This window comes from Musca domestica, unplaced genomic scaffold, assembly GCF_030504385.1.
Source record: "Musca domestica strain aabys unplaced genomic scaffold, Musca_domestica.polishedcontigs.V.1.1 2, whole genome shotgun sequence".
NCBI lineage: Eukaryota > Metazoa > Arthropoda > Insecta > Diptera > Muscidae > Musca > Musca domestica.
The window spans coordinates 7,458,991-7,483,160 of NW_026712249.1; the positions used below are offsets into that span (position 1 = coordinate 7,458,991).

General features: G+C 35.2%; 1 protein-coding gene across 1 annotated transcript in view; it reads left to right on the forward strand.

The window, feature by feature from the left end:
• Positions 1–2,733: 2,733 nt before the first annotated feature.
• Positions 2,734–24,170, forward strand: part of LOC131802135 (nucleolar and coiled-body phosphoprotein 1-like) — a 160,181-nt gene continuing 138,744 nt past the window's right edge. The window contains exon 1 of the mRNA XM_059121573.1: positions 2,734–3,287. Within this exon, the coding sequence (XP_058977556.1) occupies positions 2,734–3,287 (554 nt within the window). The remainder of the gene's footprint in view (positions 3,288–24,170) is intronic.

A 24,170-nucleotide genomic window follows, 5' to 3' on the forward strand; every position in this document is an offset into this window, starting at 1 on the left:
CTTAACACGCTTCTGGCTGGTAAGGCGCGTGAGTGGTTCTGGAGGTACCATAAGTTGGTCCAGTCCATAACTTGGGAAGATTTTTGTAAAGCTATTCGTGCTCAATATAAGGACATGAAAACCTCATTCGATCTCAGAGAAGAACTGAGAAATCGTAAGCAGAAGCCTGGGCAAAGTTATGACAACTTTTTCGATGCTCTCTCTACGATAGCTGATAGATTTCCCAGCCCCATGTCCGAAGAGGAATTTATAGAAATTATTGCTAGGAATCTGAGGCCAGAAATACGCCAAGATCTCCTGTATGTCCCAATATATTCCTTAGCTCACTTACGGAAACTGGTGCAGATGCGCGAGAATTTTTTAAGTGATGAATACGTGAGAAAGACCTTATCTCAGCGTGGTCCCATTCCTAATCCAATTCCTCGAAGACTAGTTTCGGAACTAGATCAAGATCCAATCATAGATTCTGAACAAGAATGCCTAGTGGACGCGGTCCAAAATGGTGATTCCCACTTTAAATGTTGGAATTGTGACAGCTCTGGACACCATTGGCAAGATTGTCTCGAGACAAGGTCCATATTTTGCTATGGCTGTGGCACTAAGAACGTGTACAAGCCCCAATGCACAAAATGCATCACACGTAATCAAAATTCTTCAAAAAACTTGAGAACCGTGGGCCCTCAAAAGGACCAGGTCTAAATGAGGGACCATTAGCAATATCACCAAATCCAAAACCTGAATATACAATTCCAAACATTAGTTATAGCCAAAATCAAAATCATAAAAATGCCGACTCAAAATCGATCACCATCCTTAAAAGACCCAATATTTGTCAGAATACTTCTGAAAATGAACTGGAAAATGTCATTTACCCCAAGCTTCCTCTCCATATGCGTTGGGAAATATATTTAAAACGGAGAAGTGAGATATTTAACGTCTCTAGAATCTCGTAAGCACCCCAAGAGATCTACCCTACGTTTACGGAAATATTTCAAAATTAAGAAACTTTGCTCTAAAATTCAGGTGTCCACCATAGTGTCTAACCCACAAGATATGCGGTACTACGCGAAAGTATCATTTCTTGATTTTAATGAATATGGCCTCCTAGATACAGGGGCTAACGTCAGCTGTATTGGCGGGGATTTGGCAAAGAACAATTTTTCTAAATTTCCTAACTTTTTCGAGTTCAAATCATATGTCAAGACTGCTGATGGCAGTCGTCAGCATGTAGTGGGTTGGATACAAGTAAATGTTTCTTTCATGAACAGAACCGAAGTTCTTAAGCTCTTCATCATTCCCACTATCTCACAAAGATTGATTTTAGGGATTGATTTTTGGAAGGTTTTTAAATTGTTAGACAGTGTTTTAGGAGCGACGGACATTATTGGTACAAGTTCTAATGGAATTTGTACCCCAGACATATCCTCAATAGATATCCCTACTGATATACAGAAGTCTAAGGAGTCAGATGCCACATTCTTTCCACTAACCTGTCAAGAGCGCAAACAGTTGAATGCTGTAATTGAATTGTTTCCCAACTTTGAAAAGCAGGGTCTCGGCAGGACGGATCTCATTCAGCATACAATCGATGTGGGCGATGCCTCGCCCATCAAACAGCGTTTTTACCCCGTTTCGCCGGCCGTAGAGAAGTTGATGTTCGCCGAGATAGACAGAATGTTGCGATTAGGTGTCATTGAGCCTTCCAATTCCCCATGGAGTTCACCTATGAGGCTAGTCGTGAAACCTAACAAGGTCCGACTATGCCTCGATGCACGGAAAATCAATTCCGTTACAAAAAAAGACGCATACCCACTTCCCAATATCGAGGGCATTTTCTCGCGTCTTCCAAAGGCAAATGTTATATCCAAATTGGATCTAAAAGATGCGTTTTGGCAGATTGGTCTCGACCATAAGTCCAAACAGCTTACGGCATTCACAGTACCCGGACGCCCACTTTACCAGTTTGTGGTAATGCCGTTCGGTCTGTGCAATGCCCCACAAACAATGTGTAGGCTTATGGACGAGCTGATCCCGCCTGACCTTCGCCATTCCGTCTTTGGATACTTGGACGATATGATTATTATCTCCGAGGACTTCAAAACCCACCTAGATGTCCTTATTCGCATCTCTTCCCAATTTAAGAAGGCAAATTTGACGCTCAATGTGTCCAAAAGCAAATTTTGCGTCACCAAAGTTAATTACCTTGGTTATGTAATTGGAAACGGGGGTATTACAACAGACCCAGAAAAGGTAACCGCTATATCCAACTGGCCTGTACCCAAAAACTTAAAACAAGTAAGAGGTTTTCTAGGTCTCGCCGGGTGGTATAGACGGTTCTTACCAAATTTTTCAACAGTTACGTTCCCTATTACTGAAGTGGTTTCCACCAAAAAGAAATTTAAGTGGACAGAAGAGGCTCAAAGAGCATTTGAAATGGTCAAGTCGTTGCTCATTACAGCTCCAGTGCTAGCGAATCCTGACTTCTCAAAAAAGTTTTTCCTGCACTGCGATGCTAGCGATTTTGGCATCGGCGCGGTTTTAGTCCAACATGACGACGAGGGAAATGAGCGACCCATCGCGTTTATGAGCAAAAAACTTAATACCTCCCAACGCAATTACAGCGTCACGGAGAGGGAATGTTTGGCGGCTCTAGAGGCGATTAAGAAGTTCAGGTGCTACCTGGAACTTCAGGATTTTTAAGTTATTACGGACCACTCGAGTTTGGTTTGGCTCATGCGCCAACCTGATCTCAGTGGTAGACTGGCTCGATGGGTGTTCAAATTGCAACCCTACAGGTTCACCATCAGCCACCGTAAAGGAAAAGATCATGTGGTTCCAGACGCTCTGTCCCGGATTCCCGATGACATTTCCGCACTTGAAATTGTTGACCCTCTAATTGACTTTAATTCTCCCCACTTTGATGACAGTGACTACGTCGAGTTAAAAGGCACCATTATGAAAGCACCCAATAAATACCCCGATATTAAAATCGTAGACAAATACGTATACTACAGGACTGAACATTATTCTGGCGATGAATCCCAGGAACAACTATGTTGGAAGCTGTGGATTCCCCATAAGTTGCGAACTCAACTTATCTCCAAGGCCCATGACTCCCCTGAAGCTTCCCATGGCGGAATGGCAAAGACCCTTGACCTTCTAAGAAGAACCTTTTTCTGGCCAGGTATTGTTATAGATGTCCGCGAATACGTTAGCAATTGCGACGTATGCAAATCCACAAAGGCCCCCAATATGACCATGAAGCCCCCAATGGGTCAACCAGCAGAGTCCGTCCGTCCGTTTCAAAGATTGTATATAGATATACTCGGTCCGTACCCAAGAAGCAAACTCGGTCATATAGGGATTCTCATTGTTCTTGACCATATGTCGAAATTCCACTGGCTTTGTCCGCTGCGAAAATTCTCGGCCTCGCTCATTCAAGACTTCTTGCTTAAGCAAATTTTTCATGTCTATGGGGTCCCGGAGATCATAGTGAGAGACAACGGGAGCCAATTTCGATCCAATGAGCTCAATGCCTTCTTTACATCATACGGAATCAACCATATTTACACTGCCCTATATTCTCCCCAATCGAACGCTTCGGAACGGGTCAATCGTTCGCTGATTGCGGGAATACGGGCATACCTGAAGAACGACCACAAACTGTGGGATAACAAATTAAGCCACATCAGTTGTGCACTAAGGAATTCATTCCACCAATCTGTACGGTGTTCCCCTTATCGAGCATTATACGGCTTTGATATGGTCACCCATGCATCTTCGTATGGACTCCTCCGACAACTGAAATTATTAAACGAACCAACATTCACTTTGTCAAGAGATGATGGTCTTCAACTAATTCGGCATGACCTACGAGACCACATCAAAAAAGCTTATGATAAAAATCAAGCTTCATATAATTTACGAACAAGACCTCAAAATTTTACAATTGGCCAAATTGTTTATAGACGCAATTTCGCTCAAAGTAATCAAGAAAAGGCCTTCAACGCTAAGCTTGCCCCAGTCTTCGTAAAGGCCAAAATTAAACAAAAATTAGGCCAACACTATTATATATTAGAAGACATGGACGGCAAAGTTATTGGGACGTATCATGGAAAGGACATAAAAAGTTAAGACGCCCTTTGTCCCTCTAATTATCCTGCGGAAACCTTGTCGAATTATAGGGTTTGTGGTGGACGTTTTGTCACAGAAAAAAAAAAAAAAACAAAAAAATATTACACGCATGGTTATTTCTAATTGGGTTCCACTGTCCGCCTTCAGCATACACTACTCTTCCAACTTAATGAAATTCATGGGGCTGCAATAAAAACCACAACAAATTCACCAATAGACAAATATCTCTTCATTTTGATAAACTCACTTTTATTTTTTTTATTAAAAAAATCTCTTTACCATTTTGAGAACGAGTTCAATAGAATAAAATGAAAACAAATGTGAAAACCTGTTTTTGTTTTGTTTTTGCAATTCTCAATCTTCATTGACATTCCATTCATTCATTGTTACCCTTTCATTCATAATTTCTAATCAATAGTATTTTATTTTCACCTCGCTAGTAAACGAAAGGTTTATGTCTTGGGTTATGAACATTCACAGTGCTCTAAAAATAAATTAATTCCAATCAATTCCCTATTTAGTCCCCAGGTACATAAATAAATGTAATTTTTGAATTCTACACAACTTTTTTGGTAGACAAGATAAATTTGGTTGAAAATTTAATATGTTTATGTGTTTCGATAATACTTAATTTATGCTGGCAACATTATGATCATAAGTAAATATCGAATTTAACATTTTACTTTGTTCTGTTCTTTCGCTGCAACCAACTTAAGCCTAGTATCATATCTACCAGAAAAATTGTTTCTTTTCATTTAAAGGTTTCAAAGAATATAGATCGAGATTGCTTAATTAAAATCGGCAAAAATCTTACCAATCCCTCATTATTATAAAGTGATAGTGAAATTTGTATTATTTAAAAAAAAAACACAATCATAACTTAAATAAATATATTTCAAACAGGTAATATATTTTTATGCTAAAAACGTGACATTCGTGTAACCTCAGAAAATTTTAGAAAAATTTGTGAAGGATATACCGCAGAGTTATTGATATTAAATCAACCCTCGTGGTTTTGGATCGCCGCCAAATAAGTCAACCCCAAATTCTTTCTTCTTGGGAATTTAACCTCAACCCACAATTTTGAGAAAGTCGAGGAACGAACACATAATTTTTCCATTTGTCCAAACTGCGATTCATCTGCCCGAAAAAAAAAAGAATTATTCCGTACCCAACATCGAGGAAGTCTTGGCTATACTGTTTTCAAGTTCCAGATCACACTACCCACAGGGTAGTCGTGCATCTATAAATTTTGATATACCAAGCATGAGGAACTAAATTTTCCAACACCATAACCTACAACTTGAATGATCATACCCAAATCGATCAGATTCTGTTATCCGGGGAGTTATCTGGACAATTCTATTTTTCCCAACTCTATCTAAGGATTGAATAGATGATTTAGAAATGATATCTCCAGAAACCTAACCGGCAATCCATAAATATCAAAATGTCCATATCGCTGACGTGTTTGAAGAGGGCACCTAGAAGGGTCCATTAATCCCGGAACTTGTACCTACTTTCCACAGAATACCATTTTTGACTCTGTTTATGCTGATTACCAACAAATTTCAATGATGATACCCTGATTTTCCTACTAAGTATAATATTAAATTACCCATAGTAACCGTAAACATGATATACAATATTTTTTAATATATTTTTTCCGATTTTAATCAATAGTCTAACCAAGTCGATTGAACTAAAAATTATTCGAGTTGAATGTTTCAGTTTTAATACATTCAATGGATTTGTCTTAGATCATAATATCTCTATTGTATGTCATGTTCATTAGAAGATAATTATATTCATAATAATATTATTGCATGTAAAAACCCATAACTTTATAGCATGATATAAATCTATAAAATCGCATAGCAAGAAAGCCCAACGTAAAAACAGAAATGCAGCTTCCAGAATTGGAGAAGGCCTTCATCAATACCGGACAGCTTCGCAAATTGTAAGGTAAATCTTGTTCGTTTTTTCCCCTTATTTCTTTTGTTTACATGAAGAGCACCCAAGAAGATGGAGAAAAAGTAATATAATCTGTTTACTTGACTTTTGGATGGTGAGAGTTCACCACTGTATTAAAAATTGTCTAGAACAAAATATATGACAAATTACTCTTTCTCTCTCTTAATCATTATGTGCTCCTTTCATAAATAAACGGTATGCTCAGCAATGTATTCCACATAGTGGTGATATTCATATCTGCTGAGATTACTTTTATATTGATTTATTAACCCTTTGAGGGATCATTATATTTATTTCTTTTCATTTCAATCGCGGTGATAATTATATTATTTACAAATAGTTTATTAGTTAATGGATTATATATATAACAAATTGCATACAAATTTAAAATATTTTATTTAAATATTATGATTTGAATAAAGTTTGTAGTGAATTCAAAATGAATTGGTAGTGTCTTATAGGACGTTTTCTTGTTTATAGGGATGCCAAAATAGAAACGAGTTGAAAGGTATTTTTGGGGTCCATATCAAAATATGCCATTATGGTCTAAGGTTGGCGAGGGTATAGAGGCAATTTCCCTGAACATCTGGGAACTTTATTATTAATCTTTCAGTTGAGACAATAACTTATATAAATTCTTACTTTCTTTTGTTTGGGGTATTAGTTTGTAGATTTCTTTTTCTATAATCACTGTTCCACTTGGTCAGTGCATTTTGTTGTTTTGTTATGGGAGTCTAAAATTAATATCTGTAAAGGAATATTGCATTGGTTGAAGGTGGACAAGAACCCCCCAATTCCCGACTGCAGCTACCACTTAATGGCTCCCAAAGTCCACCATGCAACCAAAGGCCAGAAGACATCCATGATGTAAAATAAATATTAACCCGTACATTACACAACAAAGCTTTCACCGAAAAAAGCATATCATTCGCTGAATGCAAATCAATTCGAAAACAAATACCAGAATATGATGAATTCACGAAAAAAGAGAACTAACCAAAACACGATTTTACAGGAAATTGAAACCCTTTTAAGGTATTAACGTAACAAACAAGCACGGAAAAAACGATGGAAGTTTATTATGTAAATAGTAATATTGTGAAATTATGTGGCAAATTCGGTGGGTGTATGGACTGTTTGTTGATGTGAAAATACCCTGCAAAAGTGTAAGTGTAAAAGTTTGGAAAAAGTTTTATAAAGGGTCTCAAACAAGATATTAAAAACCATTAAGCCAAGTAAAATAGTATCAGTCGGTTTTGTCGACAGATGTATACTCTCAGCCTTGAGTTATGATTATTCAAACGGTTTACCCTTTATGGAGGAGGTTCTGACTTAAGACAGATAAACATATTACAACGTGTCATTTGTACTATCTCGACTACTTCCTATATTTTATATGAGATACGTGAAAATTTTTGGAAAATGTGGAAAGGTAACAGGTATAGCGGACCGAAGTATTCCATTTTCATACTTCATCTAATACAGATAAAAATATTGGTATGGTTAAAATTTGAAGGACATCGAACATTTATATCCATTTTATGCGAAATCATAAATTTCGATTAATAAATATTTAGATATAGCAAATTGTAAAGACCGACTTGTTTCGCAAGTTATGACAGATATAAGTATTGTAAATTGTGACCCTTTGTGGGTGAGGTACCTGAAGGGGTTGGCAGATATAAATGATCTTCAGAACAGAACTTGTGTTAGCAAAAATATTCGGATGTGTGAAATATGAGAAGAGTTGGATTTTTATTTCGCTTTGTCTGTGAGAGTTTTGTTTTTCAAAAATCTAGATCCCTTTGTAGGTACCAGAAGGAGTGGACCGATATATTCTATTTTCACACCATTATGATGTGTGAAATTTTCAAAGAACCGGATGTTTATTTCGGATTTTATGATCGTTTGGGTTACATAAAACATTCACTCTTTGTAGAGGAGGTACTAGAAGAAATGGTCCGATCTCAACCAACCTTATAACAGATCTTGTGTTTATGGAAATATTGAGATGCATCAAGTCTGCATGGAATCGGATATTAATTTCGTGTTTTATGAGCTTCATGAATATTAAAAATGTGAACCCTTTATGGGAGAGGTACCAGAGGGTGTGGACCGATATATTTCATTTTCACACCAGACCTTGGGTTTATAAAAAATATTGTGATGTTAGTAATTTGAAGACAATAGAATTTGCAATCAAAATTGGAGATAATTAGTATATATGGTGCATCAAATACACTAAATCGGCCGAAAATGAATATGGAAGCTAAAATAAAATCTGAACCGATTTCAATTTTTTTTTGTGCCATATTTCGTCACTCATTCCGAATTTTATTGGTGTCGGACATAAGTGTTTGGTGCATAAAATGTGTGAAAGTGAGCAAAGCTATATATAGGAGCTACATCAACACATCAACGGATTTCAATATAATTTGGCGAATTCAAATAAGTATTAGAATCTGATATACATATCGTGTTTGGTTCATCAAATATGCAAAATCGGACGAAAATATATATGGGAACTATATTCAAATCTGAGCCGTTTTCTATATAATTTAGTTAATTGATTTTTTTTTTTTTTTGTCAAAATCAATTACAAACTCCAAACTACAAATGAAGGACTGTATCTACAACCGATCAAAAGATGTTTGCATAGAAATTCTAAAATTTTGTGAGGATCTTCAGATTTTAATGCTATATATCCAGTTGCCGGTGTAATTTAAAAAATTAATGAAGCCTATATTACTTCCAGCTGATGTTGTGGTATATTTGGAAATTTTCAGGAAAATCTATGCAGCGGTTCTTGTGTTAATAAATTACAAACAATCAAACGTACAAAAATATTTCCTTTTTTATAGATATAACATGAATGAATACCCTCCACCATTTGGAACGAATTTGAAAATTTTCAAAAAATAAAATCCTTTAAAAGTTCTGTAAAAATCTTAAAAATACCGAATATATCCGTTATATTGGGGTCTATACGACATGGACCCACATAATCATTGTTTGTCATAAGCCATTACCATATACAAATTCGAAACTTGAAATGAACGATGAATATGTAGCTAAAATCATCACAATACCGTATTTCGGGAGGTACCGTTATATCGGATTTATACGAAGACCTGGACCTGCATAGACAATTCTCTGTCACATCCATTACGAACTTCAAATACGACAACTCAAACAATTTCGGTGAGTATTGTACCTAAAATCGTCAAAATACCGAATATAGGGAGGTACTGATATATGGTGCCTACACGTAGACCTGGACCAGCATAGACAATTTTCTGTCGCAGACTGTAGTTCCCATTACGAACTCTAAATATGCAATTTTAAACAATTCCGATGAATACTGTCACTAAAATCCTAAAAACACCGAATATTTGGAGGTTCCGTTATATGGGGGCTATACGAACACGTGAACCTGAATAGACAATGTTCTGTCTTAGGCTACGAACTTCAAATACCAAATTTAAAACAATTCCGTTGATTAACGTCGCTAAAATCATCAAAATACCGAATATCGGGAGGTACCGTTATATGGGAGCTATATGAAAACGTGGACCTACATGCCCCATTTACAAACTTGCCTACAGGCAAAATTAACATTTGTCCAAAATTGTAGCCTTCTATCTCAATTCGTTCGAAAGATACCATGATTACAACAGACAGACGCTATCTCGTTAGTTCCAATGCAAAAGCTTTCTCGCATGCCAACATAATTTGATGGTTTACCCAAACACAAAATAATGCAAATTGAATAAAAACCCCAGGGCTGGAAATTTGTTAGATGATAAATATGTGATTTATATACTCATTTGTTTATATTTTCTAATAACGATTTTAAAAACGAGATATGATTTGTATTTGAATGTAGTATTGTTTGGAGGGCGATTTCCCACAACAACTACAAGGGGAACGACAACAAATGCCTCAAACACATCATCTTTCTCCAGGGAGGCACACAACAAAACGTCATTATAGAAAAGAGAAGAGAAAACAATGCTGATGATGATGGTAGTGATTATGTAGGAGATCATATCATCTTTAAGTCAGTTTTTTTTTTTCACCCTTACCACCCATTAAAGTCGATTTGTATGTAATTATGTTCTCACTACCAACGCAACCATTTGCCTGTTAAAACATTGAACCTAAAATTATCCTCAATGGCTTTGATGGCTTTAATACCAAGAATTAACAATCATTTTTCCACAACTTATTATATCTGTGGCTTTGGGGGGAGACAATACTTTTCGTCTCGCCTGTTTTTGTGTGTCGTGCATTGACTTTGGGAAAAATCGCCTAACCGTTGTCCACGTTTCATCGTTCATTGACTAAATTCACTTTGGTCACTTTTAATTTCTTGTTCTCTCTTTTCAAGGATATTTTTGCAAAGACGTATGAAACCCAAAAATCTTTTCAATTTCTATTGGAAAAATAATTACCATATCTTGCTTTGAGAATATTGGGGTAATAAAATCCCCATTAGTCACTTTTTATATTTTCATAGCCCATACAATTAAGTTGATCCATAAAATCTGTTCTTAATGCCCAATGGGCAAACCCCAAAAAAGAGAACACGTGTACTTCACATTCATAGCAAGTCATGTGTAAAATTATTGAATGCTGTCAAAGAAATAAAAGTCAGGCCGTTAAATCACAGCGATAAAATATTTCTTTCAACTCAATAAACATATATGTATATCTGCAACGTTCCGAATAAATTTGCATTCAAAATCCGATTGTTTTGGAATTTAAATATTTGACAGTTTGTCATGTGTGGTGATATCATCAAAAATAATAAATATGGTTTACTTGGAGGTTATCCCTTCAATATTGTCACGATGCTGCAGGATAAAATTGACGCATGTCAAAATGAGCGATAGTATGGTGCTGGGTGCACCACTACATTATAAAGAAAACAATAAAAACTAGATGGGAGTTAAAAATGTCGATTTTCCATTCTGAAGTCAACAAATATAAGTAGACTTTTCATATATATATCAACTAAAAAATATCCAACGAATACCAAGTTTTGGCAAAATACAAATAGTAAACAATTGAAATTGAGATAGATACTTGTATCAAAATCGAAAAGTCATATTTCATGTAGAAATAATAAGAGGTACAGGGTGGAATAAAAAAAACTGCAACAAAGTCAAACGCCATAAATTTTACACTCCTTTTTAAATTTTATTAAATGAAAGCAAAAAATGTCGGAAATAGTATAAAATTTTAGAATAAGTTTAGATTTGTCCGAATTGGTCCACATTGACACGAATTATGGCCTTAAAACGGCCAATTAAACCGTCTGCGGTATTTTGGCCCATTCCCGGCGAAGTGCTCGCTTGAGGTGATCGACACTTTGATATTTTTAGTGCCAGCCTTGCTTTCCAAAGCTCTCCAGACACAATAGTCCAACGGTTTGGTATTCGGAGATTTTGGTGGCGATTGTGCGCTGGAAAAGAAGCGAGAAACCTCAGCGTGTGCTAAGTGCGATGGTGCTTGCCCAAGGTTTTAATACACCCTCCAGAATATTTTCGAGATAATATTCAGCATTTATATTGATGCCACGGTCGTTTAATACGAGCGGAGAGCGACCATCGGCTGTTATAGCGGCCACCACCATCACCATGGCCGACGCTTTGATTCTGGTGACCAACCGACGGTGTACATTTTTGGCTGAGCTCTTTGGCAAGTAAACGCGATCATTTTGTTTGTTCACAAACTGCTGGACAACGAATGTTTTCTCATCGGATAAAACCAAAATCGGCAGATACCACTTTCAGCCAAGAAAAGCAACTCTTTTGAGTCTATTTTATTTCTGTTGCGGTGTAAGCTCTTGGACTTTTTGGAATTTCAATGGCTCTACCCTGAGCTCATATTTCAATATTTGTCGAATGGAATATTGCGATATGCTCTGCTCTCGAGCCATTTTTCGGCCACTGCGACGCGGGTTTTGATCAAGTTGCTTCTTTACTTTTCGAACCATTTCTGCTGATGTTGCTGTCTTCTTCCGTCCACTTCCTTGACGTCGGGCTACGCTACCCATATAACGGTAACGATCGATGGTTCGAGACACAAAAGATTTATTCACTTTTAAATGCTGGAGTGCTCTAACCATAGCCACTTGCGGTTTTCCAACCAAATATAAAGAAATCAAACTATCAAGATTGAATTCCACCACAAATAACCTTTTTCCTGGAAAATTCTCACCAAAAAGCTTTTGTTCGCTTGTAAACAATATAATGAACTGTCACTGCAATATTTGTAGCAGCTGTCGGACGAGTGACTTAGAAATGACAGCAGTCTGAAGTTCGTTGCAGTTTGTATACCCTCCACCATACTATGGAGGGTATATTAACTTTGTCATTCCGTTTGTAACTCCTCGAAATACTCATATCAGACCCAACAAAGTATATATATTCTTGATCAGCGTAAAATTCTAAGTCGATTTAGCGATGTCCGTCTGTCTGTCCGTCTGTTGTAATCACGCTATCTTTCGAATGAATTGAGATAGGTGGCTAAAATTTTGCACACATGTTTATTTTTCCAGTAGGCAGGTTAAGTTCGTAAATGGGCCATGAAGGTCCACGTTTTCATATAGCCCCCATATAACGGTACCTCCCGATATTCGGTATTTTGATGATTTTAGCGACATTATACACCGGAATTGTTTTAAAATTGGTATTTGAAGTTCGTTATGGGAACTACGGTCTGTGGCAGAAAATTGTCTGTGCGGGTCCAGGTCTTCGTATAGCCTCCATATAACGGTACCTCCCTATATTCGGTATTTTGATGATTTTAGCTACATTATTCACCGTTTATTTCAAGTTTCGAATTTGAATATGGTAGTGGCTTATGACAAACAATGCCTTTGTATGTCCACATCGTATAGACCCCAAAATAACGGCTATATTCGGTATTTTTAAAATTTTAACAGAATTTTTTAAGGATTTTATTTTTTGAAAATTTCCAAATTCGTTGCAAATGGTGGAGGGTATTAAAAGTTCGGCCCGGCCGAACTTACTGCTTTTTAACTTGTTTTGATCTAACCCTGTATATGTTTCATCCGATTTGGTGTTAACGTCCCTCACAAACGTAATACGCACTCCACAAAAATGATAAAATATCAGCCATCAGTACTCGAAAGTACTTCTGCCAAATGTTAACGAGATCGGTTCATATTTTTAAGTAGCTTTAATATACTTCTTTATCCGATTTTACGGTTATTATAATTGTATGTAATATCAGCCCAAAGTGAATATAGTGTTCCATATATAACCGAATTTTTCCATTTGCTTGATATGATCTACTTCCAAAAATCCCCATCCGACTTTTGGCCTTTGGTTAATTGGTTTTATTTTAGATTATCTTATTATTTGCAAACAAAAACTTTGAGTGAAAAATTTCAATTTTTGCATTTCCTTTCTATAAATGATTCAATTCAAAGAATTTACAAGTGAAAACATTATTCCATCCACCCACATCCTTTTTATTACATATTTGTCCTTAATTTCCATATGAGAACAATGTAGCGATAAAAAATGAAAGAATCAACAAAGCTTTAACCGACAAAAATCATATCATTCGCTGAATGCAAATCAATTCGAAAACAAATACCAACAAATGACGGATTCATGAAAAACGAGAACTTATTAAAAAACACGATTGGGCGCCATTTTCATTTATATTGTATAGAAAATTGAAACCCTTTTAAGGTATTAACGTTACAAACAAGCAAGGAAAAAAACACGATGGAATTTTTTGTGTAAATAATATTGGGAAATTGTGTGACAAATTCGGTAGGTAAATGGACTAAGTTGTTTTTGTAAAAATAATGTGGAAATATGAAGGAAATGGGAAAAGTTTTATAGGTTCTTAAAAAGGGAACACGTCGAATCACTCATAAACAATTTACAAATTCAATCAGTAGGTTTTGTTAATGGGTATACATCAGTCTTAGTTATGATTATTCTAACTGCTGACTCTTTATGGTGTAAGTTCCGAAGAAGAGGGTCAAGATTGTCCATTTCGTATCTGACCCAAATGTGACAACAAATCCGGTGCCTATACCAACTACTTTCTTCACATTTTATGGGATATGTGATTATTTTTGTAAAATGTTGAAAGATGAGTGCTGATAACACAATTTAAAGAAATTGTTCAACTTTTGTGAGGAAGGTACCACAAGGGGTGTACCCATATATTTCCGATCCCCGTTTGAGAGAAATTTCAAGTTTGGAAAGAGTCGCTAAATTGTTTAGCAAGTTAGGGGATTAATAAACACTGACAGTTGTAAATCTTTGTGGGGGAGCTACAAGGAGGGGTTGGCTGATATCTATCATCTTCACACCCGACCTTGTGTTAGTAAAAGTATTAGAATGTGCGAATTTTAGACAGCATCAGATGCATATTTCGCATCTTGTGAGAAATATAATTATTAAAAATTTTGACCCTTTGTTGGAGAGGTACCAGAAGGGATTGGCAAATGTATCCCATCTCCTAGTGGATCTTGTGTTGGTGGAAATATTAGGATGAGCCACATTTTAAAAGTTGTAGTTATTCAAAAATTTGACCCGTTATGGGGGAGGTACCACAAGGAGTGAAATGTGAAGATACTGGGATGGATATCATCTCACGGTAGCACTTAACATTCACAGTTACGTTCCGATTTTCAATATCTTTGAAGAAGTCCAATGATGCCATCAAGCCATAAACTGCACCTAATAGTGATTTTTATACCCTACACCACAAGGTGGTCAGGGTATTATGTCTTTGTGCATTTGTTTGTAACAGGCAAAAGGAAACGAGATAGACCCATAGTTCCTTTTGATGATCTGCATAGAATCACATTCTGAGTCGATTTATGCATGTCCGTCCGTCCGTCCGTCTGTCCATGTATTTTTGTAAACAAAGTACAGGTCGCATTTATTGCCCGATCCAGATGAAATTTTGAAAAGATCTTTGGTTTGGCCCAAGGACGAACCCTATTGAAATTGGAGATAATCGGTCAAAATTTAGATATAGCTCCCATATATATCTTCGTCCGATATGCCTTTTATTGTGCACCAAACGTGTAATATCAGCCCGAATCTTACGGAATTTTGCATATACACCCAAATTAGGCCTTAAAATATGTATGTCAAATTTGATCGAAATCGGTTCAGATATAGCTATAGCTCCCATATATATTGTTCATCCGATTTGTTATTTTTGTCCACCGCCGCCGTAATATGCACTATGCAACAACAATATTTGGGGAAATATATCAAATACAGCTCAGAAATACATTTGCTAAATTTTATCGAGATCGTTTCAGATTTGGATATAGCTCCCATATATAACTTCGTCCGATTTACGTTTTATTGTGCACCAAACGTCTAATATTGGTCCAAATGGGATGGAATTTGGCACATACGACCGAATTGAGTCTAGAAGCTAGTATGTTAAATTTGGTGAAGATCGGTTCAGATATAGCTATAGCTTCCATATATATTATTCATCCGATTTGTTATATTTGTTACCCACAACCGTAATATGCACTCCGTCGGCCCCTGCCCGACTTTAAGACTTTCTTTACTGGTTTCTAGATGCGTTGGTAAACTTTACAGTGCTTCTGGCTGATCTTAAGTCCAAAACTGACAATTCTGTTTATAGACGCACCCATCGAGCCACAATTGAGCTGACCTCCTGATTTACTTGGTGATAATATGCTATCTAAAATTCGCAATAGATAACAACCATCATATCGGTATCACCAATTTAATAGTACTTTAAAGATTTCTTGAAGACTGGACCGAATATTTTTTCCCTGTACTTTTATTTTTTAATGACTTCTTTAAGTCATGCTGGAGGATCGACTGAACCTCACCCGGTTTTAGTTGTTAATTCTGCATAGAAGACTGATAAATTTTAATGTAACGTGTTCGAAAAAAATTAATATTTTTTTCTAATTATAGTTTTAAATTATATATTTCTTATATGTTTGTAGACTTATTAAACTCCCCTAACAAAAAATAATAATATAATCCACAATGTTAATTTTTATCCTTGTGGGTAAGTACGGGTTTTTACCTTTGTTGGTCATAGAGCATATTAAAAGTGTATATCCTATAACGCAACGCACGTGAGACACATCAAATTTTATTCAAAAAATAGTATTTTTTGCGCTTCCTTTTATCATCGTTTTGGCAACCACGTATTTAAAATAACTTAAATTCATATCAAAGTATGGTGTAATTTTTCAAAATAATTATTTATTTGTGGAAAATATTATTTTATGTCAAATTACATTTGACCGTTAACTTGCGTCGCATTACAAACTACACATATTATCAACAATTGAGACTTTCACCGTTTAAAAAGGCAGTCCACAGATGACTGATTACAGCTGACAAAACCATGTGTTGATATCCGTTTATAAAATCTTTTCCTTATCATTATGGATGCTCTGTTGTGTCTATTTTGTTGTTCGCACAATGTACACTTGAGCACGTGCATTCTCTTTACTCTTTTTTTAAGTTGCCACATTTTGATAGAGATTTGTTTATATCAGTTATGAGCAGCCTCGAACGAAAAAGTATAAACAAAGCACACTTATTCTCTCAATATATATTTGTCATTGTTTGGCAGTACTAGAGAGAGTCTATTACTACTACTAAGGCAGATATTGTGAGAAAGGCTGGTTTATATTTATTTTGAAAGAAAAGAGCTTTTAACAGTGCACTGAAAACTCACTTCTCTTAGATTTAGAGAACAAAAAAGAGAGTCATATGTCGGTTTTACATATCAAACATTGCCCTCTTACAGTCTTTTTGTGAAGATATTTTATGAATGAAATCTGTAACAGCATTCTGTAAGAAATCACAATCAACATAGGCAAATAAAGGCATAGAAGATAAACTCAACAATAACTTGGTTAAGTGACTCAAAAAATACTCATAATTATTTGAAGATGATTTTGGGAAAAATTTGAATGTTATGCTGCATATTATACCTACCCTCGACAGTAGTATGATGGATCCATAAGTTTGCCATTCCTTTTGTAACACCTCGAAACATACACTTAGGACCCCACAAAATCTTGATCATCATAAAATTCTATGTCGATTTAGCGATGTCCGTCCGTCTGTGCACATGACTCTAGCTTCCTAACAAAATGAAGTTGGTTGATAAAATTTAACTTAAATATATATCATGTCTGCAGGACTTTTGGTATTGAAAATGGGCCATGTAGGTTTTGGTGTATCCCCCCCATTATGGAACCTCCCTATTTTCGGTATTTTGGTAATTTAACATATAACGGCACCTCCCGATATTGGCTATTTTGCTGATTTTAACGACATTTTCACCGGAATTGTTTCAATTTTGGTATTTGAAGTTCGTAATGGACACTGAAGCCTAAGACAGAAAATTGTCTGTGCAGGTCAACGTCTTCGTATAGCCCCCATATAATGGTACCTCCCGATATTCGGTATTTTGATGATTTTAGCGACATTATTCACCGGAATTGTTTCAAATGTTGTATTTGAAATTTGTATAGGATACAGCCTATGACAGAAAATTGTAAGTACAGGTCCATGTTTTGGTATAGCCCCCTTATAATGGTACCTCCCTATTCGGTATTTTGATGATTTTAGCTACATTATTCACCAATTTTTTTCAAGTTTTGCAGTTGAATATTATAATGGCATCTAACTAAAATAGCAGTAGGTCCACGTCGTCCTATAGACCCTAATATAACGGCTAAATTCGGTATTTTTAAGATTTTGACAGAATTGTTAGCGGATTTTATGTAAAAATTTTAAAATTCGTTTCGTGGAGGGTAATTGCAGCTTTTTTACATTTTATCAAAAGGAGCTAGTCAATGTCGTTGATTCCTGGTAATTTCTAATAGGTCGATATTAATAAAAAGATTGCAATTTGCAAAGTTTTGATCAAATCGAATACTTCTTTCATAAGGTATCATGCACTTTTCTACCGTAATTGATTTCATAAAAAATTATTTATAAACAAAGTATAAAATACACCGGTAAAAATGCCATCAACACCACAATTATTTAATAATCTACGTGCATATAAAACACGTAAAGCAGACTTACAAGCATCAATTGAATATACAGAACTGTATTGTTTGTTTTCCTTAAAAATCCAGATTTTTTCTACTGCTTTTCAGGTATATATATATATATATATATATATATATATATATATATATATATATATATATATATATATATATATATATATATATATATATATATATATATATATATGTGTGACAACAAACATATTCTATTTCTACTCCTTCTATATCATATGCAGTTATTATATAACAAAAAATAATCCCGCTATTGTAAACCAGTATCTCTTTCACAAACGCACACACACAAACAAACGTCTCTAAAATATTCAATGTATTACAGTTAGTATTCCCTTTGTCTTTTATTGACACATTCTGGAATCGTTTCTTTTTTTATTTCAATAAAAATGTAGGATTTTATTCAAATGGGAAGAGTCAGGACAGGAGTCTATTTTTCCGTGGATGTCATTTTTATGTCATCGATGACAAACGCCGCTGTTAATATTCGCACAAAACCTACGCAAACAAAGTGAATACTTTGTATAAAAAATCGGAATCCACAGAAATGTATGGTTTTTTATGCTACCCATAGCGACCTTGGGAAATTTTTGGTTTATGCGAATATTAAAATGTGTGTATTTCTCTTAAATTATATTTGATTTATAAATTTAATAATACGAATGGATATCTTCTCTCTTGAAAAAAAAATATTATTTAATAAATACCTACTAATATTTGCTAACCACAATCCTCCGTTGCATGCTTTTTTTTGTTTAGTTTTAACTGTTTAAATATTGTTTCTGGAAAAATTGTACATTTAATTGTCCTCAACCGCTTTTTGGCTTTTGAAACAAAAGTCTGCTTTGTCGTTTGTGGAATTTTTCTGAAAGGTCATTAATAATGAAACATCACAAACAGGAGTCAGAAGTTGACAGTTTCACTTCTTTCGGTTATTCTTTTAATATTGATGGGCTTCCTAGAAGAAAGGATGTAGAAAAAAATGGTTTTTTGTTTTTAATAATTCCTAAGCAATGAGAGTGACATTCAGTCATTAAGTTCAAGGAAAAATGTCTCGAAAATCTGCAAAGTTTTTGTTAATTAAATTGCAGTCGATTTTCAATTGCAGTTTTGTATATATTTTTGAGAATACATTAAGCGACACGATACTTATATTTATTTCAGCAGCTTTCCATTTGTACCTTAAAAATAAGTCCAATAAGTGTTATTCTATAAACAATGCCGATTTATTTGAGGTAAATAATTTTAAATTTGCATCAGTAGCTTATTGTGGATTTTTGTATATCCTCAGCCATAAGGCTGGAAAGGGTATATATCATTTTATACGGCCCAAACGTTCCTTTTTCGAAATAAGTGTTTTAGACCCTAGGTCTATTTGGGCCAGGACATTTGGTGTTGATCTAGCGATGTCCGTCCGTGTACACGATAACTCTTGAAGGGAGTATCCAATTTGGTCCAAACTTGGTACATCGTAACATTTTTTCAAACTGATCTAGAAATAGGCAATATCTGTATACTACTTCTGTTATATCCCACACAAAAGGTCGGTATTTTCACAAAAAATATTTTCTGCAAAGAAAGAGAAACGTTAATCCGATTTTGCTCCAACTTGGCAAATCAAAATATTTGCATCAGTGGTAGGTTAGGAACAAAAATGTACAATATCGGTCCCCTCTGTCAAGTACCTCTCCCACAAAGGGTCAAAGTTTTGAACAACCAAAACGTTTATAAAATCCACAATAAGCATCAGGTTCTCTTTATATTCCACACATTTCATTATTTCTACTAACACAAGATTTTTTTGTGAAGATGGGATATATCGGTCCTCTCCTTCTGGTACCTGCCCCCCCCCCCATTTTGAACATCCATTGAGATCATAAAATGCGAAATTAGTATCCGAATCCATTCAGACTTGGTACATCTCTCATGTGTTGATGGAAATACAACACAAGATCTCTTATAAAGATGGTAGAGATCAGACTATTTCTTTTTAGGTCCGATATGAAATGGGCAATATTGGCCCAGAGTCAAGAGTTTGAATAATCATAACAGATGTTAAAATATATTTAAATAATCGAACATTGAGGGTATAAGTCTGTCGGCTGATACTTTTTGACTTGTTTTAATTAATGCCAGTAAAGAAGGTTTGTATATTCAATACAGAATCGATTTCTGCCAAAATTTGATGAAGGCATTTGTACCTCCCCAACCAAATAACAATGCTATAGAGTGCATGATATGACTTGGAAAAGGATTATATTTAAAACAAGGGATCAAAGGCTATAGTCGGTAATAGCCTACAATACTAGAATTTGCGGCAAAGTTTCTAAAAATATTAAACCTTTAGACTAGAATGAAGATCCCACTAAGAAACATCCTCATATCTACTACATAATGAAAGCAAATGGTGAATGTAATTGCTGCTCTTTTCGAATAGTCATCATAGATATGAAACCAATATTTTCCAAAAACATACGGTCTCACAAAAAAAAACATCGGTATTTGATGAAGCAGATATTCCTAATACAAATTCGAATATCTACTTCACTCTTTCGAAAAGAGCAGAATTTTTTTCCATGCATATTGAACATTTTATTTCCATTTTATTCCTGACAACGTCACATAGTATTGCAAAAGTTTTATCTGTCCAGGTTTGGACTATATCGAATACTTCCTTTACTAATATGAAAGAAAAATATTTCGATATTGCAATTTGTAAAGTATTGAAATTGTGACCCTTTGTGGGTTAGGTACCAGAAGGAGTACCATCTTCACACGACTGTGTGTGAAATTTGAAGAGATTTGAATGCTTATTTCGCTTTCTTTCAGCGTTTGGTTTTTCACAATCGTGAACCCTATATAGGAGAGGTACCAAAATAAATTGTTTGATCTCTACCAACTTTATAACAGATCTTATGTTGATTGAAATATTGCGATGTACCAAGTCTGGAATGAAATCAGATGTTGAATATCCATGAAGCTCATAAAAAGCGAAATTTTTATGAGCTTCATGGATATTGAAAATGTTGAGCCTTTGTGGGGGAGGTACCAGAAAGAGAGGACCGATATATTCCATCTTCACAACAGTTCTTGGGTTAGCAAAAATGTTTGTATGTGTGAAATATAAGGACAACCTGAGGCTTACTTCGGATTTTATAAACATTTTGGTTATTCAAAACTTTGACCCTTTGTGGAGGAGGTAGCAGAAGGAATGGTCCGATCTCTACCGTACTTATAACAGATCCTGTGTCGATAGAAATATTCAGATCTGCCAAGTCCAAATGGAACGGATCTTAATTTCGCATTTAATAAGCTTAATGGTGATTCAAAATGTTGACCCTTTGTGGGGGAAGTACTAGAAGGAGTGAACCGATATATTCCTTCTTAATACCAGATTCATAAAAATATAAGGGTGTGTGAAATTTGAAGACAATCTTACTCCCACGTCATGTTTTATAAGAGTTATAATTCTTCAATATTTTGAACCTTTGTGGGGGAAGCTCTTAATGAAGTGGACCGATATTATCCATTTTTACACCTGACCAAGAACTGAGGCAAATATTAAGATTTGCAAGGTTTGAGCAAAATCGGATTATTGCTCCCATTTCCGTGCAAAAAATATTTTTTTTATTTTTTGAAAATTTCGACCTTTTTATGGGGGATGTACCAGAAGGAGTGGACCGATGTATTCCATTTTAACATCAGACCTAAGGTTAATCAAATTATTGGAATGTGTAAAATTTGAAGACAATCGGACTCTTTAATAACATTTTAGAAGACTTGTAATTATTCAAAATTTTGACCGTTTATGGGGGAGGTACTTGAGTGGAACGATTTTGTCCAACTGACCTAGAACTGGCGCCAATATTATAATTTACAAAGTAAGAGAAAAATCTGATTATCGGTTTTCTTTCTGTGCAGAAAATATATTTTCTGAAAATTTTGATCTTTTGTGTTGGAGGTACCAGAAGGAGTGGACAGATATTGCCCATCTCCGAAGTTTGATGAAAATATTACGATGTACCAAGTTTGGACCAGAACAGATACTTCCTTTGAGAGTTATCGGGCGCATCAGCCAGACAGAAGGGCGGACATCGCTAGATATATTCCAAATGTCCTGAAACGCATTTGGTCCAAAGAGACCTAGGGTCTAAAACCGTTATTTAGACTAGGCACCGTATGACCGTATCAAATGATATATACTCTCTCCAGCCATATGGCTGAGGATATAAATATTACAGAAAATTATTCAAATTCCCATTAGCATATTTTTATGCAAATTCTCTAGATTTTCAGTTTTTTTTAGATTTTTATGAATTATCAAAATCCGACAAGCCGTTCATGAGTTATAAGCGGTCTAACTAACATCCCCTTTTTTGATATATTCTCATATATTTGTATATATTTTGTAATACATGCGATATCAGGGATATCAGCATCAATGCGACGGTCAGAGGTGACCTTTTCCTGCATTTGTGATTTTGTTGGAATTAAAAATATTCACTGTTTAAGGAAAAATATATATTTCGATAGTCGATTGATCTAAAATTTATCAGTCGATTGATCTAAAATTGTGATCTCTAAAGCAACTGCGAAATCAAGATGTTTTTTCTGTATTCCGTCCATTTCAATCCCTTCATATGTTTGAACCTTAACCCAACCCCCATATAAAATTTCGGAAGGATCGGGCCATAATACGACCTATTACATGATTACAAATCAAGATGGACAGACAGATGGACGGACCATACATAGCTAGATCGACACAGCTCGGTGAGTAGGGAAGATCCATATGCAACTTCTAACGTCTTGGACCAATATTTCGAGGTGTTACATGATTTTTAGCCCAATACCCATAACGCATAGTGTTGAAGGGTATAATTATGTACCGGAGCAGTAAATGTATGGGAACTGAGTTTTAAGAAATGGAAAAATCCGATTGAGTGTGCCAAATCATTTAGTTATATTCAAATCCAAACCGATCTCGATTTCTGATAAAAACTTCACGATATACCAACAATGCGTACAGAATTTTCATGTAACCAAATTTTTTATATATTATTAAAATAATAATTAAGCTTCTGCAAAAAAATGTTAAACCCTTAAAATATGTTAATAATCTTCCACGTTTTAATGTACTCACGTTGTTTTTCAATTCGCTGTTAAAATTTCAGCGAAAAAAATTGACACTGAAACCCTTCCCTGGTCATTACAATGCTGTCATTATGAATGGCCATTGTAAAAATGAATATGACAACAAGCGTTGACAAACTTCATTATCCGTTTGATTGTAATTTTTAATTTAAATTTGAGGTTTACCTTTCCGGGAAATAATTAAAGATAATGTCATTTAACTTCTGCAACATTCTGAGGTATTTGTGGGAATACGTTTTAAATGCGGTCAAATGTTTCCTGTTGTCTGGGAGGGAATCGTTCGTAATGAGATTATAAAAAACCGTTGAAAATTTAAATATGAAAAGAGGGGAAAAGGAAAATTGAGAGAGCAATACAATGGTCGGTGCAAACAATGGAATATAATTTAGCAATGCAAATGTGTTATGAAATACGCAATTCCAACTTTTAACGCCTTTGTTCACCTATAAATTAATACAAGAACAAGTTGATGTGAAAATACTTCAATTATTTATAGGAAATATTTGACCAAGAAAAATAGATTATTTCTAGAATATATTGATTTTTTTATGTCTCCCCCGCATTCAGTCTGTATGTGGGTGTAGATAATTAAGTGCCAATCTGAGGTCACCGATGCGTATAATTTACACCGAGAGCAGTAATTGTTATTGCTCATACGTTACATGGACCTTGTCACATTGTAATTTTAATTATCATTCCATTGCTGGCTTCCTAGGATGTTAAGGACTCTGGAAGGAGTATAATTGCATATTGAAGATAAAAAATTAGAGCAATTAAAATAATTACATGTTTTAGC